At 32.5% G+C, this 18,496-nt stretch overlaps 1 protein-coding gene across 3 annotated transcripts in view; it reads right to left on the bottom strand.

Annotated features, from left to right (window-relative positions):
* The window catches only part of LOC143059516 (triple functional domain protein-like), a 243,653-nt gene that overhangs the window by 210,689 nt on the left and 14,468 nt on the right, over window positions 1-18,496 (bottom strand). For all 3 annotated transcript variants that reach the window (XM_076233031.1, XM_076233027.1, XM_076233030.1), the window contains exons 3-14: window positions 18,131-18,245; window positions 17,835-17,925; window positions 12,877-12,978; window positions 12,082-12,195; window positions 10,901-11,123; window positions 9,739-9,914; window positions 9,168-9,290; window positions 7,469-7,660; window positions 3,921-4,052; window positions 2,684-2,812; window positions 1,563-1,664; window positions 3-125 (exon numbers count right to left, since the gene is read on the bottom strand). In XM_076233031.1, the coding sequence (XP_076089146.1) occupies window positions 3-125; window positions 1,563-1,664; window positions 2,684-2,812; window positions 3,921-4,052; window positions 7,469-7,660; window positions 9,168-9,290; window positions 9,739-9,914; window positions 10,901-11,123; window positions 12,082-12,195; window positions 12,877-12,978; window positions 17,835-17,925; window positions 18,131-18,245 (1,622 nt within the window). The remainder of the gene's footprint in view (window positions 1-2; window positions 126-1,562; window positions 1,665-2,683; window positions 2,813-3,920; window positions 4,053-7,468; window positions 7,661-9,167; window positions 9,291-9,738; window positions 9,915-10,900; window positions 11,124-12,081; window positions 12,196-12,876; window positions 12,979-17,834; window positions 17,926-18,130; window positions 18,246-18,496) is intronic.

Here is an 18,496-nt window from a genome sequence, read left to right as displayed (position 1 = left end):
ACCTGAGCAACAGTTTCAAAATGTTCATGACTTTTCTGTAATGCTTTTCCTCTCTGTAAACTTCGACCAATGGTTGTATTCTTTTTAAGAAATCCATCGCCATGACTATCCAACCAATCAATTACCTGTCAAAATTAACTTCCATATAAAATAACGCTAAATCAAACACTTAATATTGTGCATGTATTTATTTTATGTTAACAAATCAAAAATTTAAAAATTCCAATATAAATCGCTTTTTCGGAATCTTAAAGTCTATGGGTAATCTTGTTCGAACACCAAAATGAAAATAACGTTACGTCATTGGTTGAATTTCTATTGATTAACACGTTTTAAACCAATGACACATTTTGATGTATGCTTTTGGAAATGTTACCCACAATGCATTAGATTCTGAATTGGCAAACTGGTAATAAGAAACTACACTGTTAACTACATTTATTTTTTTAAATTTGAAAATACACAGCTTATTATCAAATGTAAATGCTTAAAATTGTAGTTTACAAGGATGAACTTTTGTTATAATTGAAGGTCAGTTAAATCATATTTTCGGTTTCATAGTGTAGTTGTTTCATTGTAGTTTACTTTTATAACATCATACAAGTCAAAGTATACTGTAATCCAAGTTAGAGGTTTAGCTAGCTATAAAACCAGGTTTAATCCACCTATTTCTACATAAGAAAATGCCTGTATCAAGTCAGAAATATGACATTAGTTTTGCAAACACATATGTGTTTGAGTTTTTTATTTTGCCATTTGATAAAGAACTTTCCATTTTAAATTTCCTTTGAGTTTGATATCTTTTTAATTTTACTTTTTTAAATAATCATAAGATTTGTTTCATATGTTAACAATTTATTCATTTACCTCCAATACTTTTCTTTTTTAATATATCTTTATTTGTCATATAAGTAACATTATACTTGTGACATAAACAAAAGTAACAACAACAATATTTACAAGTAAAACATACTAAGAGTCCTCTGTCCTCAGCTCTAAAGACTGTTTTATAAAGGAACCTGTTTTTTTCACTTGGTTTATATTAGAAGGATTTAGTAGGACTACTAGTTTTTGAGTATCAGATAGATTTGGAAACATAGGATTATCTATTGCCATGTCATTAAAAAGTTTTATACGTAAAACATTATTAATTTGACAGTGGAGGAGAAAGTGATTTTCATCTTCTAAGGTTTTACAAGTTGGACATGTTGGATTTGTCTCGAGGTATTTTTAGATATCTGCCCTTCTCAATGAGCAAATTATGGTCACTAATTCTAATTTTTGTAAATAAACGTCTAGTTTCAAAATTTTGATATTTTAGATCAAATTCTTGGTCTTGTTTGACTTTAATATTTTTGTTAAGAAAAAGTTTGTTATTTTCGTTTAAACTATTAATTTTATTTTCCAGTAGTTTTGAATAAAATTTGCTTGTAATATTCTTAATCCAAATCTTTAGTTTGTTAACTTGCTCCATATTTAATGTACCAACTTTATGTTTTTTTGTTTTAGTCAATGATACAAAATTTTAAGCAAACCATTTCAATAAAACAACCATTACCCACCTGTTTAACATCTTGTTGGAACAGCCTCAGTCCGAGACGTTGATGAAGTTTGACTTTCTTTGTATGCCATGTTTGTTCCAAATGTCTCTGATGAGCAAGTACCTGTAACATAGACAATGAAATCATCCATTACTCATTATGAAAGAGTGCAAGCACTTGGTTTTACTTATCACTGCAATAGAGCATTTTTGTGCAAAGGCGGGTTCAAGCAACTACCAATCAATCAATTATTCTGTTATTTCTGCACTAATTTCAGTTGAAAATATTACTCTGGGGTAATTTCTGGTTTTAATTAGTTTACATTTCATGGCAGGCTGAAGATATAGTATGGGTTATTCTCATTATTGAAGGCCATACAAACTGTGATCTATAATTGCTTATGTCAACATCGTCTAAATTTAGGTGGATTATTATCTCATTGGCAACCATACCACACTAGTTTTCAGAGTTATTTCATATAATGCAACTAATCCCACCCCATTTGTAATTCAAAGTTTGAGATGACAGAAAGAAGGTAACAGATGAAAAAAAGAACTCACACTCAATTTATCACTTCTTGCTCATCACTTTTTAAAGCTTAAGTCTGCTAAATGATTTTTAATCATTGGTGCATATTTGATCTTACCAAGTTTTTAAACACATCTATAGTTTTTTTTTATTTCAGAATTTCCAAAATTTCAATTATTTTATCAGACAACTGACTATGCTAACCTCATGAACTACATCCAGAACATGTCCAGAAGCCTCTGAATAATCTGCCTTAGCAGTAATACTGTTCATACTACTGACTTACCTCATGAACGACATCCAGAACATGTCCAGAAGCCTCTGAATAATCTGCCTTAGCAGTAATACTGTTCATACTACTGACTTACCTCATGAACGACATCCAGAACATGTCCAGAAGCCTCTGAATAATCTGCCTTAGCAGTAATACTGTTCATACTACTGACTTACCTCATGAACGACATCCAGAACATGTCCAGAAGCCTCTGAATAATCTGCCTTAGCAGTAATACTGTTCATACTACTGACTTACCTCATGAAAGACATCCAGAACATGTCCAGAAGCCTCTGAATAATCTGCCTTAGCAGTAATACTGTTCATACTACTGACTTACCTCATGAACGACATCCAGAACATGTCCAGAAGCCTCTGAATAATCTGCCTTGGCAGTAATACTGTTCATACTACTAGAACTAACTGGTGTCTGGAGAGTGTCTAACAACTGTTTACCATCCTGGCACACCTAAAATCAAGGATTCATTCAAATTATTCGTTAGACTTTATTTAAAACATTTCTGATAAAGATTGATCCAGAATGTACAATTCCCTTATTTCATGTAGCACACAGTAGTGTTGAAAGAGGCATTAAATCCCAATCAATCAATCATTTTGATGTTCACAAATCATATTAACAGCACTGCGGTTCTGTGTTCGGTAAACAAAGAAGATATGGGTATAAATCCCTAATTTTGCATATATTTTTTCAACTTGTTGTTTTAGCTATTGGATATTTAATGGGGAAAGTAGTGTAACCATATTATTTTGAATTTCACTAAACTGAATTGTAAGATTTTTTCAAATTCATTCAGAATAAACTTAATCAAACTTCAAGGTACCCATTTAATTCACATATATGGTAAGTAAAATAAAGCAAATCCTACTAAATTTTGGAAGTACTTTCCATTGTCTAAATCACAATCTTGTCTTCAAGTACTTTAAAGTGACCTCACTGAATAAGACTTATCATGATTGGTGGCACATGCAGGTTATTTGAAAGTGTGCATCATATTTTTGAGGTCTTCATAGACAGAACAAATACAAACAATGTCTAACATTTAAGTATTGAATGCTTCTTTTTGTAACTTCATAAGGTTGTAAAAGCCTTGATCAAAGTACATTTTGTATGAAGCACGGCAGCGCTGCATTCTAAAAATGTGCGCACAATCAACGCTTTTACAACCCTATGAAGTTACAAAAAGAAGCATTCAATACTTATAATTACATTTTTTTAGCTAGGCTCATGAAAACACGAATTTTATCAATTTTTTATTTAATTCACCTGTGCACTTTATTGTGGGACCTCATGTTATTATAAATGAAAAGTTTTATTGAGTAATGCACTTGCGTAAGGAATAACATGTGATGTGCAGTTAGCCAATCAGAATAACATATTATAATGAAACATACATCTAATGTAATTATTCATTCATGAATTAGTCTTCAGTTTTATGTGTTGTGCTTTGTCGACTATTATTTCTCCTTTTCATCTTTTCCATATTTTTGCCATGTTTTTTTTATTTCTGTGTTAAACTATCCCTTTGATATCTCCTGCCTCTCTTTTACAACCTTACCTCAGCGTATGATTGACTTATAGCCTCTATCAAGCTCTGGTGCTGCTGTAGGGAGGTTTCTAACTCATGAATATTATTGGGTATACCAGGATCTTCACAAGCTTGTCTCCATCCTATAACCTGAGCTAAGTACTAAAATATCAAATATTAAATAAGAATTATAGTAAATAAATTATTCAATAACTTAAAATTGTATTGAGACTTTCAAGTACTGAAAACTAACTCCTGAAAAAAACATTACGAAAGGGGAAAACAAGATTTCCCAGTATTCAAAGAAATAAATGTCATTATAAATCTGAGCATTTTCAAAACATTAAAATTCCTAAACATCAAGATTTTAAGTTTTTGAAAATTTAAATAAATATGTAAATTATTATATTTTTTAGAAGCAGCTAATAATTATGCAAAGAAGATTACAGACAACCATTTTTAGCTCACCTGGCCCGAAGGGCCAAGTGAGCTATTCCCATCACTTTGCGTCCGGCGTCCGGCGTCGTCGTCCGTCGTCCGGCGTCCGGCATCCGTCGTCGTCGTCCGTCGTCGTTAACAATTACAAAAATCTTCTCCTCTGAAACTACTGGGCCAAATCAAACCAAACTTGGCCACAATCATCATTGGGGTATCTAGTTTAAAAAATGTGTGGCGTGACCCGGTCAACCAACCAAGATGGCCACCACGGCTAAAAATAGAACATAGGGGTAAAATGCAGTTTTTGGCTTATAACTCAAAAACCAAAGCATTTAGAGCAGATCTGACATGGGGTAAAAATGTTTATCAGGTCAAGATCTATCTGCCCTGAAATTTTCAGATGAATCGGTCAATCGGTTGTTGGGTTGCTGCCCCTGAATTGGTAATTTTGAGGAAATTTTGCTGTTTTTGGTTATTATCTTGAATATTATTATAGATAGAGATAAACTGTAAACAGCAATAATGTTCAGCAAAGTAAGATCTACAAATAAGGCAACATGACCAAAATGGTCAGTTGACCCGTTTAGGAGTTATTGCCCTTTATAGTCAATTTTTAACCATTTTTCGTAAATTAAAGTAATCTTTTACAAAAATCTTCTCCTCTGAAACTACTGGGCCAAAGTAATTCAAACTTGGCCACAATCATCTTTGGGGTATCTAGTTTAAAAAATGTGTGGCGTGACCTGGTCAACCAACCAAGATGGCCACCACGGCTAAAAATAGAACATAGGGGTAAAATGCAGTTTTTGGCTTATAACTCAAAAAACAAAGCATTTTGAGGAAATCTGACATGGGATAAAAATGTTTATCAGGTCAAGATCTATCTTCTCTGAAATTTTCAGATGAATCGGTCAATGGGTTGTTGGGTTGCTGCCCCTGAATTGGTAATTTTGAGGAAATTTTGCTGTTTTTGGTTATTATCTTGAATATTATTATAGATAGAGATAAACTGTAAACAGCAATAATGTTCAGCAAAGTAAGATCTACAAATAAGTCAACATGACCAAAATGGTCAGTTGACCGGTTTAGGAGTTATTGCCCTTTATAGTCAATTTTTAACCATTTTTCGTAAATTAAAGTAATCTTTTACAAAAAGCTTCTCCTCTGAAACTACTGGGTTAAATTAATTCAAACTTGGCCACAATCATCTTTGGGGTATCTAGTTTAAAGAATGTGTGGCGTGACCTGGTCAACCAACCAAGATGGCCGCCACCGCTAAAAATAGAACATAGGGGTAAAATGCAGTTTTTGGCTTATAACTCAAAAACCAAAGCATTTTGAGGAAATCTGACATGGGGATATAAATGTTTATCAGGTCAAGATCTATCTGCCCTAAAATTTTCAGATGAATCGGTCAATGGGTTGTTGGGTTGCTGCCCCTGAATTGGTAATTTTGAGGAAATTTTGCTGTTTTTTGTTATTATCTTGAATATTATTATAGATAGAGATAAATTGTAAACAGCAATAATGTTCAGCAAAGTAAGATCTACAAATAAGTCAGCATGACCAAAATGGTCAGTTGACCCGTTTAGGAGTTATTGCCCTTTATAGTCAATCTTTAACCATTTTTCATAAATCTAAGTAATCTTTTACAAAATCTCCACTGAAACTACTAGGCCACAATCATCTTTGGGGTATCTAGTTTGAAAAATGTGTCCGATGACCTGGCCATTCAACCAAGATGGCCGCCACGGCTAAAAATAGAACATAGGGGTAAAATGCAGTTTCTGGCTTATAACTATGAAACCAAAGCATCTAGAGCAAATCTGACAAGAAGTTAAATTGTTAATCAAGTCAATATCTATCTGCCCTGAATTTTTCAGATGAATTGGACAACTGGTTGTTGGGTTGCTGCCCTCCAATTGGTAATTTTTAAAGAAATTTTGCCGTTTTTGGTTATCTTGAATACTATTATAGATAGCGATAAACTGTAAACAGCAATAATGTTCAGCAAAGTAAGATCTACAAATAAGTCAACATGACCTAAATGGTCAATTGACCCCTTAAGGAGTTATTGCCCTTTATAGTCAATTTTTAACAATTTTCATTAATTTGGTAAATTTATGTAAATTTTTACCAAATATAGTTCTCTGTTACTAATGGGCAAAGTTCATTATAGATATAATTGTAAGAAGCAAAATCGTTCAGTAAAGTAAGAACTTCAAACACATCACCATCACCAAAATACAATTTTGTCATGAATCCATTTGTGTCCTTTGTTTAATATGCACATAGACCAAGGTGAGCGACACAGGCTCTTTAGAGCCTCTAGTTTTATCAATCCATCTATAAATCTTTTAATCCTAATCAGGATGAGTTACTACATGTTAATCTAATACTGATTTGAATCTTGGTTTGTTATTTGTTTAATATACTTAGCTTAACTCTGTATTTGTGTTTTATTCAAGAAGATGTGTGAATCTACACAGGACATACTGTCAATATCAATTGAATCAAATCAGTCATTTTCTTTCTTATCTTATATGAGAGAGGATAGGACCTTTATCGGGACACCAGGATCAGGTGTTTTTAAGCTCGGGATTTCGTGATCCTGGGATTCTTTTTTTTCGAATTTCGGGACCTGGGGATTTCATGATTTTAAGCCCGTCATTTCGGGATTTGGTGTTTTTAAGCCCGGGATTGCAATATCAGGACCCCTCCTACCCTCCCTTTTGTATGCAGCAATTTTTTTTAATGAGCTTCTTTATAATTAGGTAACAGTTTACAGAAAGACATATCCAAACACTTTTCTGGATCTAGTCCAATCAATTAGAATATTTCATGATTAGCAGAGAATTTGTGAATTCACCAACTTAAAAGTCTGGTTTGACCTGGACAGAAATTGAACCAAAAACCTCAAGCAAGCAGAAACAAAAGTTCTTATTTCTTAATTTCAACATTATGGCTCATAGCAGCTGCCTCAAACATATGGATCAGGTGTCTGTTCCGCAAAAATCCTTACGATTAAGATTGATCATAACTCATGAACAATTCAGTATACTTAAGATAAATCTTAGTCCTAAGTTTTTTTTTGTGAAACAGACTACGGCTCCCTTGTCATAGTTATACAGTCATTATACCTGTTCAGCCTTTTTATGGAAGGATGTAGACATGTTAAGAACAGCACTCCTGTCATCCAGAGCTGCAGCTAAGTTCTTCCATTCTCTCTCCAGTCGACTGGCCTGCATTCTTATAGAACTAGAGGCATAGTGACCACCATCACACAACTTCTGAGCCATTCCAAGGATACGGGTTATATTTACATAAACATTCTACAAATACAATAGAAATAAAATGTAGTCAAAGGTGTAGTGACCACCATCTCACAACTTTTGAGCCATACCAAGGATACAGGTTATATTTACATAAACATTCTACAAATACATCAGATATTAAATTAAGTGTATTGGTAAAATCAAATATATAACTGTATAAACAACTTCAATGTCAGAAAAACTAGTTTTAAATCGTTAAGACACTATGGTTTCTACTTTGACGGGCAAAGTTGATTTTAGATGGATTCGGCTATTATTTTTAGGTCCTTTTTGGTCATATTCCTCTTCAACTGATTCTATTATAAATCATTGGCTTTCTAGTATTAATCTTTCAGCATTCCTAATGAAGGTCAATGCAGAAATGCACTTTGCATGCACAAAATTTTTAAAGGGTTGTTTCCATTTCTTTTTCACTGCTATAAAACTGTCATGATTTGATTAATTAAGTATTTTTGGTGTTAATTTTTCATTTTCAATAATATTTGGTAACCACTCTGACTTATTTCTCAGCTGATCTTTTCTTATATTTGGGATCTGATAACTTCTGGTAATACAATTTAAATAAAAATTTTGTTATATCTAATATTTATTTACATTTAAAGTTTAACCTCAGTTCTTATAAAATCATTTTATTGAAAATCTATTTTCCCACAAAAAAATCTAGTTTTTGAAGTGTTTTTTTTTTTTAAATAAATCAGGTGGTTAGTTTTCTTGTTTGAATTGTTTTACATTGTCATTTCGAGCCTTTTATAGCTGACTATGCGGTATGGGCTTTGCTCATTGTTGACCGTAACGTGACCTATAGTTATGAATTTCTATGTTATTTTGGTCTCTTGTGGAGAGTTGTCTCATTGGCAATCATACCACATCTTCTTTTTTATATTTCATAGATGCCAACCCCCTTTTGACACAATCAGTAACAATCTATCAAATTTTCCATTATTTTGAAAAGTTTTCAGTAATCATTCAAAAACGTGCATTTACAAAAAAAATTACTGATGAGTGGTTGCAAAGTAATGTGCACTAACATGTTTCGTTAAACATATTATCTGTAGTGTGTATTCCATTCATTAATTGTTCAGACGTTCTCAACTCGTACATTTCGTTTTGTCAAGGAGAAGTAGAGAAGAAGGGAAAGCTACTTCATAAAATGCGAGTTTGCCTCTTAGGAAGTCAGTTAGTTACCAAACGATAGGTCAATAACTCCCAAGCAACCGGAAGCATTACATTGGCGTTTTCTAAATATCGTACCAGGCTGGAAAAGAATGATAAATATCCGCCTTTTACAAAATTGAACGGCAATGACTGGGAATCCGTAACTATTCGACTTTGGCCATAATAGCGTAGTTTTGATCGCAAAATCGGAAAAATTACGAAAAAATCGTAATGGTTGGCATCTATGATATTTATCTTTTAAGTAACAAAACTGTATACTCTTTTGAAGAACAGGTTTACTAAGATTAATTATCAACATGTAATACGTATTAATTGATTGGATACTTACAACAGCACTATTTGCAAATTGACTATGTTCAACTTCTAACTCTACTGCCATCTGGTGTGAGTTACCAATTTCTGTATAATGAACTAGAAACATATCTTTATTGTGGCCAATCCAGTCAAACATCTGAAATACAGAAAAAAGGTCAAACAATGTTAAAAAGTATGGAGAAACATATCATAATAGTGACCCATCCAATTTAAACAATTTTCATTATTATCCCATTAGTTTTTTGATTGAATTGCTTAACATTTGTCATTGCTGTGCTTTTCATAGCTGACTATGCCGTATGGGCATTTTTGATGGCCATGCAGTAATCGATAGTTGTTAATTTCTTTGTTATTTGGTCCCTTGTGGAGAGTTGTCTCGTTGGCAATCATACCACATCTTCTTAGCTTTATATTTAATTTATAATGGAATTTTCATATTTGCTATCCCCTGCAAATGTTATACAAGTTGTCTTGCTTGTGATATCTAGACTACTTAATCTAAATATCTGAAAATAAGATCTATCTTTGACAAACTCAAGTCTCATTATTTTTTCTTTCTAAACTCAATGTTTCCTTTTTCTAACCTTTTCAACATCTTCTTCAAATATTCTGAGCTGCAGACATTGTTCCAATCTCAAACGTTTGACTGACCATAATTGATTCAGATGTTGCTTCTGACCATGCATCCTGTCGAGCAGCTGTGAAATCTGGGGGACGGAACTCTGAAAATCTGCAGTGGCTGATACTACAAACCTTCGACCTGAAAAAGAAAAGATCAATTTGCATAAAATTCTCTTAGAGGCTTCCTTTTTAATAAGCAGGTAAATTTGATTAAACAATTGTTTCTTCATTACTTGTCTGTGCTATTTGGCAATGCAATTTACTTAAAAGGTGAATTATGTAAGGCTTGATAGTGGGTGGCTCTTAACTATACATTGTTATTTCTGCAAGTTTGTACCTAAACCATTAGGTTAAGGAAAAATTATTAACCACTATATATGATTACAGAGATTTTTTTTTCAATTAGGCTGCATGTAATGTAATCTATGTCATTTTGGATAAAAAAAATCTCTATATCCAATTTTTATTTTTATATTTCAATTTCAGCACCATGGTCTTAACATGCTTAATATCTATTTTTTGTACCTAAAACAAAAAGAAATTGAGAGACATGTAAATATCGTGTTTTTCACCTTTGATAGTATGCAACTATGAGAATGCTTTTAACTTGGACAAAATTTTGATGGTGCATCACATTTACAATACAAATTTAGAATTTCTATTCAATGTATCTGCACACACTTCAGTGATGTGTACTTTTTCCCCAAAAAAAACCAGTTATAGATTCTTTTGCCAATTTGAAACCTTTTTAAAAAGTGTGTTAATTTTGTATAAGATCAGTACAAATATAAGTAGAAGAACTCTTAACATTAAACATCTGTAAATCTTCCATGAAAGACTTTTGTCACAAGCCGTCTCCATGTCTTGGTATAGTTAACTCCTAAAATCACTTAAATCACAAATTAAAATACAATTGCACAGCTTCATGTCCTGTAGAAAAATCTGTGAAAATTTTGAAGAATTCTGTCTACCCATTTTAAATTAGTATTTGAATAACAAAATGTGACGAAAAGAAAGATTTGAGATGACTGAAGTGATGCATATATGCTCCACTTAGGGGAGATAATGAATACCAATATACTACACTATCAGGGGAGGTAATAAATATATAACAATAAACAATACCTTGTTGCTGGTCCCCTGTTATTTCCATCAGTATCCTCTGTCCTTCCATCCCTAATTGTTCAACAGGTGCCATATTGACCCGTCTCTTCAGTTGATTATGTTCCTCCAAACGACACTGTGCACCATTTAAATTTTCTGGAAGCTCTGGATTGGTCAGAATATTTCCAAGTTCATCTAGCTTATCAAGGAGATCTAAGGCTTTACATATAAATTCTTCTAACATCTGAAATAGGTTGGGATAAGATCATTTAAAATGTGTACTTAATTAAGAGTTCCTTAAAAGTGGTGGCCCGAAGAATTGGACCACCACAATTTGCAAAGGACAGACACAATTATGGTGTTTGGTAATAGAAATAGTAGTGAGGACCAGCAGTTTTTCTTTTAGTGGACAGATATAAGAAGATTACCATGGAAAAAAAGATTTCAAGAATTCTGTGTACTTACAAAAGCAAGCCTAAAAGTTTATACAATTTGACAAAGAAACCAAATGTAATTTTACCAATTGGTAAAAGACAGCTGGACTTTGTAATATTTTTCATTTTGTTAATTTTTTATGCTTGAATGAGCCATTTTCCACCATTTTTTTTTATAGTTTATTCTTATTTTGTTCTAGACAAGAGTAGCCTGTATTCCTGTGGTTGTTATTGGTTGCAGTTTTTCATAATACACCTGATCACTATTTGTGCACCATTACTTGACATCACAAAAGTAAAATTTCAATGTCATAATAGAAAATATCTGATGCCACAATGGAAAAGTGATTGTTGTATGACCTGAAAAGTTCAAGCAGGACAGATCCCCAAATAGCGATATAGAGTAATGTATTTGTTTAATGTTATTAGCTTAAATGAGGCAATCAGTTTTCTGTTTTACATTGTTTGACATTGTCCCTTGTATATCTTGCTTTATGATATGTGTTTGCATTGTTTTAATCTTTATTTTGGTAGATAGTTGTCTCATTGACAATCATACCACACCATTTATATTTATGCAGACACATGCCAACCACTATGTACATAAGCAGGAGTATAATAATGATTAATGACATTGCCATTATTTAGAACTACTAAATGAGATGTCTTTTGGACATTTTGCTATGGAACAGTAATGCCACAATAGGGTGAAAAAAATGGCATTTTAATAAGTCTTATCATAACTATCTCGTTGTGAATGATACAAACCAATCTAAGCTGTATCCATTGCTCATGATTATATTCCAGTGCCCCATCAAATTCTCTCGTCAGCTGGGTGGGGTCAATGGATTTGGTGAGATTGTCAAGTGAGATCATACAAGTCTAAAAATACAAAATTATTCAAATAAAACATAAAAAATTTGTGAATAAATTCTACTTTTCAATAAACAAATTCTAAAAAATTATTACAAGTTTGGAACCCTGCATTTCAGTTTGCATCTAAATGGTTTTCACTTCAAATACAAATACTTTGATTAATCAAACTAATATTTTTACTGAAATGCAAATGGGGTTATATGCTAAAAGTTTCTATCACTCAATTCTAAAAGAACCCAGTCATTTGTCTTTACTTCTGCAGAGATGTAGTGTTGAAGAATTCATTGTATATTAACCTGATTCTGTCAATGGAGCTCCAGTGGCTGATATGTGGTTGGAAAGCCTTTTTTTAAGATCAATGCTTTAGAATGGAGCCATATGGTTGGAACCCCCCCCTTCCCCACTCTTTCTGTATCCAGGGTTGGTACGTTGGTACCCCCTTTTGAAAATGACTGGATCCGCCCCCTGGGTTCATTTTATTCAATCCTTTATTTTCTGTGTTTAGGACTGCCCTTAATCATTTCGCCATTTTCTTATGGCCATTGATTTGTCCGTATTTCTCAATATAAGAATTGTTTTCTGCACAACATGTCTTCTTAGCTATCTTTTTTACTTAGCTTATCCTCTATGTTAGGAATATGTTTCTTTTAACCAATACAAATGGTTCTAAAATATTCTGATGCTTACCTCAAAAGCATATTTGGCACTTCCAAGACTAGTTCTTTGTTTTTCCCAGAACTTCTCTGGTTTGATTATAAAAGCTATATAAATGCTGCCAGGAAAACATTCCTACAAAAGATACAAGCACATAGTATAAGTAAATAAAACTCATCTCCCATTCCCAGAACTTCTCTGGTTTGATTATAAAAGCTATATAACTGCTGCCAGGAAAACATTCCTACAAAAGATACAAGCACATAGTATAAGTAAATGAAACTCATCTCCCATTCCCAGAACTTCTCTGGTTTGATTATAAAAGCTATATAAATGCTGCCAGGAAAACATTCCTACAAAAGATACAAGCACATAGTATAAGTAAATGAAACTCATCTCCCATTCCCAGAACTTCTCTGGTTTGATTATAAAAGCTATATAACTGCTGCCAGGAAAACATTCCTACAAAAGATATAAGCACATAGTATAAGTAAATGAAACTCATCTCCCTTTCCCAGAACTTCTCTGGTTTGATTATAAAAGCTATATAACTGCTGCCAGGAAAACATTCCTACAAAAGATACAAGCACATAGTATAAGTAAATGAAACTCATCTCCCATTCCCAGAACTTCTCTGGTTTGATTATAAAAGCTATATAACTGCTGCCAGGAAAACATTCCTACAAAAGATATAAGCACATAGTATACATGGTATAAGTACATGAAATACATCTCCTTTTCAGTCAAAAGGATTCTGGATAGTTTCGATTTTGCTAAATCAAATAAAAATGTATCATGCCTTTGCTCGGACACCACCATGACCAATGCCTATACCAAGTCAGGAAAATGACAGTTGTTATCTATTCGTTTGATGTGTTTGAGCTATTAGATTAGGGACTTTCCTTTATGATTTTTCTCATAGTTCAGAGTTTTGTGATTTTACTTTTTTTTTAAGGACAACGAAATATTTTGAAGAAAAATTCTGAAAACATTATTCTGTAAACACTTATTTCTGAAATGATGAATTATCCAGTGGTTTTAAGTTTTATTATTTCTAACACCTGTTGTGTTATTTTAACTACTGAAAGGATATTGTCTCATGCAGTACAGGCTAGAAATGCTGCACAGATGGTATATTCTATGATAAAGCTTCATCAGTAACTCATAGCAAAATGTTTGTGTAAAAACATGGAAAGTTTTATAACAAACAACAATATGTCCATAGTACATGGATGTCCAATTCGCACTTTCATTTTCTATGTTCAGTGGACTATGAAATTTGGGTCAATAATCTAAAAATTTTGGCATTAAAATTAGAAAGTTCATATCATAGAAAACATATGTGTACTAAGTTTCAAGTTGATTGGACTTCAATTTCATCAAAAACTACCTGGGTCAAAAAGTTTAACCAAAAACTTAAATGGGCAGAAGCAGGACAGACTGACGGACTGACAAATGAATGAATGAACAAACTGATGCACAGACAATAAAACACATAATGCCCCTAGATGGGGCATAAAAGAACCAAATAAAAAATTGCCAAAATCCAATTCAATAAGAAGTGTACTTAATAGGACAGTTTTTAGGATTATTACACAACTTTAATGCACATAAAGAACTAATTTTAAAATGCAGTCACTTAACACTCTTCAATATGAATAGATATTTTGAGCATCATACATTGTACACTGATGGACAAGCACTCAAATAGAATCAACCCATGTTCAAACAAGCTGTGAATGAACTTATCAGAGTCACAACTTCAAAACATCCAGTGGCGTATCCAGAAATTTTCATAAGTGGGGCCCACTGACTGCCTAAGAGGGGCTACTCCAGTAATGTTTCAGTGATTCCCTATATAATCAACCAATTTTTTCCAAGAAAAAGTGGGGCAGGGCCCCTTGAAAAAAACCTCTAAATCTGCCTCTGACATTAGCATCAATTTCTCACCAAAGTGACAACAACAACATATCATCTCCCTTTAGATAATACCCAGCAATTACCTCACTTTAGATAATGACCAGCTATTACCAAATATCTAATTTCAGTCCAATGACTTAGCGGGTTCAGGAACAATATTGACATTAATATAATGTTTATAAACAACAGTATTGATTCTTAATTAATTAGACATTAAGTTAAGGTTTCCCTAATCAAGGAAGCCAATAACGTGCTGAAACAAATCTTCCAGGAAATCTATTAATAGCTTGATAGGGAATATTAAAGAAAAGGAAATAGCAAAACACTTATTTTAGACACTTGGAAATAATTGACAATTTAACCCCCGAAAAATACAGAACTCATTAGGAATCTAAGAATTTGTTGTCACTTATTTATTGTTATTTCTGACTTCCTGCCAAGTGTCATGTTTGCAGATTAGGAACAATTTTGTCTATAAATTATAAATAACTGCTCTATTTAAACCATTAATGCTATTCAGAATATGCAATTCCTAATTTTTTTGTTTGATTTCCTTGAAAATGGTCAATTCTTATTTATTTGTTTAAAGAGCTGTTCAGTGTTTAAACAAAACTTTTTTTAGATAAAATCACCTGAAACAGATTTCAAACAGAAAAAAAATAAAGAAAAATAGCTGTAGGTAAAAATTCAAATTTTGGACATGTTTCCCAAGAAAAGGAGGCAGCATTTGTATAATTCTGGATATATTTAAAGACCTTCATATATAGATACATATATATATACGCCACTTCAACAACAAATTTCTAACAGATATCGTTTCTGTAAAAATAGGTCAAATTGCTAGGAAGTGGAAACAATATCTGAAACTATCCAAATATATATTATTATATAATATTGGTCAAGTATATGCAGTCCCAAAATGCATATATGTGCAACAAAATTTCCTGTTTGTTCACACATATGCATTTTTTGTCAATGATAGATAAACTCGAGTTTGTCTGTAAACAAGATTCATGTAGCATATATATATTCCCCCAAAAAAATCATATAAACTGGTTCAACAAAAAGGAAATACAACAGATACGAGGAAGACAGATGGTTACTCAAATCATTGTGCTTAATCAATTTAATGATACTGGGTTTTAGGGGTTGGAAATCATTATGACCTTTACTTTGACCTATTAACCTTTAAATCAATCCTTTTTTAAGGTCAAGGTGTCAAATCAAATGTCTTACATCCATATTTTTGCTAGATTGAAGCTGTTGCATTGTGTCAAACTAATAAAACTGTTAAGAATGGATGCCACATTTGAAGCAGGATCTGCTTACCCTTCTGGAGCACATGAAATTACCTCCAGATTTTGGTGGGGTTTGGTGTTGCTTAGTCTTTAGGTTTCTATGTTTTGTGCAGGGCTTTCAAAAAATATATGAGCCAGCTGGACATGTCTGTCTTATCATGATTAATCCCATAAGACTAAGTAACAAAAAAGAAAATGGTACAACAAGTCAATCATATAATTTATCGGAATTGTCCAGAATATATGACGGTTTTGGAAGCCTTGGTTTTGTCATGTGTACTTTTATTTGTCTATTTATCTTTTTCTATTTTAGTCATGGCATTGTCAGTTTATTTTCAATTTATGAGTTTGAATGTCCCTCTGGTATCTTTCGCCCCTCTTTCAGAAAAGTATCACAAGAAACTAATGCACTTGTAACGTTACCTCCCTATCATACATTTTTTAACCTTTATATTGATTATAAATTTCAAAAGTTACTTTCAATTTTGGTCAATATTTTTATTCAACTGTTATCATTAAAATTGCAACTGTTTCCAACCAAAAATGACACTCAAAATCGAATAAGGCAAAAACTTTCTATATGCACTCATTAAATGCATCAGTTTTCCCGTAATTACTGTTTGTAGACATAAAAACCTTGCTCAGCCAGTCGCAAGGAATAATTATTATGAAATATTGCGGTTTTACAAAACACGGATATGCTACTGATATTAACGATGAAATATACATTTCTATCAATGGTTATATCTCAGCACAATGCATGGATCAATATTTTTGTTTATAAACATTCCAGATATAAGAGATCAATAATTATGACTCATCTGGGGGTATGTAAATATGAAACTTGTTCCCAGGATGGAGTGGAACATGCACTTGGGTAGAGATAGCACTAAATGTGTAGGAAGGTCTATACATCAAACGATTGAGAATCCATGGTTTAGCTTTTTCAACATTTGTTTCAAGTTCTACCAATATCAGACTTGGAATTTTAAAAAGTTTTGACTACATGCATCAGTGTAAATATTGGATAGAGAGATAGCACACAATGTGTAGGAAGTTCTATACATATAAAATATTAAACAGAGGCATCAAATGAGAGTACATATGTAGGAAGTTCTATATATATAAAATTTTTAAAGAGAAGCATCAAATGGATGAGAGAACATGAAAGTTTACCATTCAACTTCTACCAAAATAAGACTTAGAAATTCTGAAAAGCTCTAAATACATGCATCAGCTTTTTAAAATTTGGAATTTGCTAGAGAGATAGCACAAAAAGTGTAGTAAACCCATTCATATAAAATATTAAATCAAATGAATAAGAGTCCATGGGAGTTCAGCTTTCAACCTTCTAACAATATCAGACCTGGAATTTTGAAATGCTCTTGACTACATGCATCAGCTTAAAATTTGGGATTAAAACTACATTTTGGACTGAATTATTAAAATAAGACAAAAATCTACTACAGGCATGTCATGTTTTTTAAAATAAAACCTGGATTAATTCTAGAATAACCCGTCTTCAATAAGTCCTAAATTTTTGCAACTGTAAAATTTGAATTTGAACTCTGAGATCAAGATGAAGATTTAGTCAGTAGCACTAGGGCCTAATGTAGTGCTAGGCACATGTATATCTGCTTGGGGATAAACATCTGATCTAAAACTTGCATAAAGACATAAACAACAGTTTCTATCAGTCAAGATCAAATTTGTAATTTAACCTCTGAACTATGTCCCTAATACATCAAGTTGAAATTCAGTCTTTAGACCTACCTGTAATACTTTAAGAATTGGTTTAACTATCTGCCAGGTTGAACCTCGCATATCTAATATCACAGTAAAACCTTTGTCCCTCACATCATCACTAAAAATATAAAGTACATTTTGTAGGTTCAAATTATGTAAAATGCCCCAAAATTATTAATAAATAAAATTATGTTTTTAAAGTGATTTAAGAACTATAACAAAAACAACTATATCAAAAATAATCATTTAATATTTTTTCTTCTACAAAATGATTATCCTTAGGATCTAGACTTCTAAAATATATACAAATACTCCTGTTTTACCTAGGGATCCTGGCTAGATAGGTCATGAGACGCCTGAGATCATCATGGTCTAACCGATCATTATGTGTCCGCGACGGAAATGTTAATATTGGTCCACCACGTCTGTCTCGCCCACCTAAAAACAAAGACAAAGAAATGTTAAATATTTGGTCCGCCAAATCAGTTTCTCCCACCTTACATAAAAGATAATTATAAATAGAATGTGTCTAGATCTCCCCTAACTTAGAAAAAAAGATAATTATAAATAGAATGTGTCTAGATCTCCCCTAACTTAGAAAAAAAGATAATTATAAATAGAATGTGTCTAGATCTCCCCACCTTAGAAAAAAGATAATTATAAATAGAATGTGTCTAGATCTCCCCAAC

The sequence above is a fragment of the Mytilus galloprovincialis genome, chromosome 14, assembly GCF_965363235.1.
Source record: "Mytilus galloprovincialis chromosome 14, xbMytGall1.hap1.1, whole genome shotgun sequence".
Lineage (NCBI taxonomy): Eukaryota > Metazoa > Mollusca > Bivalvia > Mytilida > Mytilidae > Mytilus > Mytilus galloprovincialis.
Note: the sequence above shows the minus strand (reverse complement) of the source record. Positions and strands in the feature narration are given on the sequence as shown.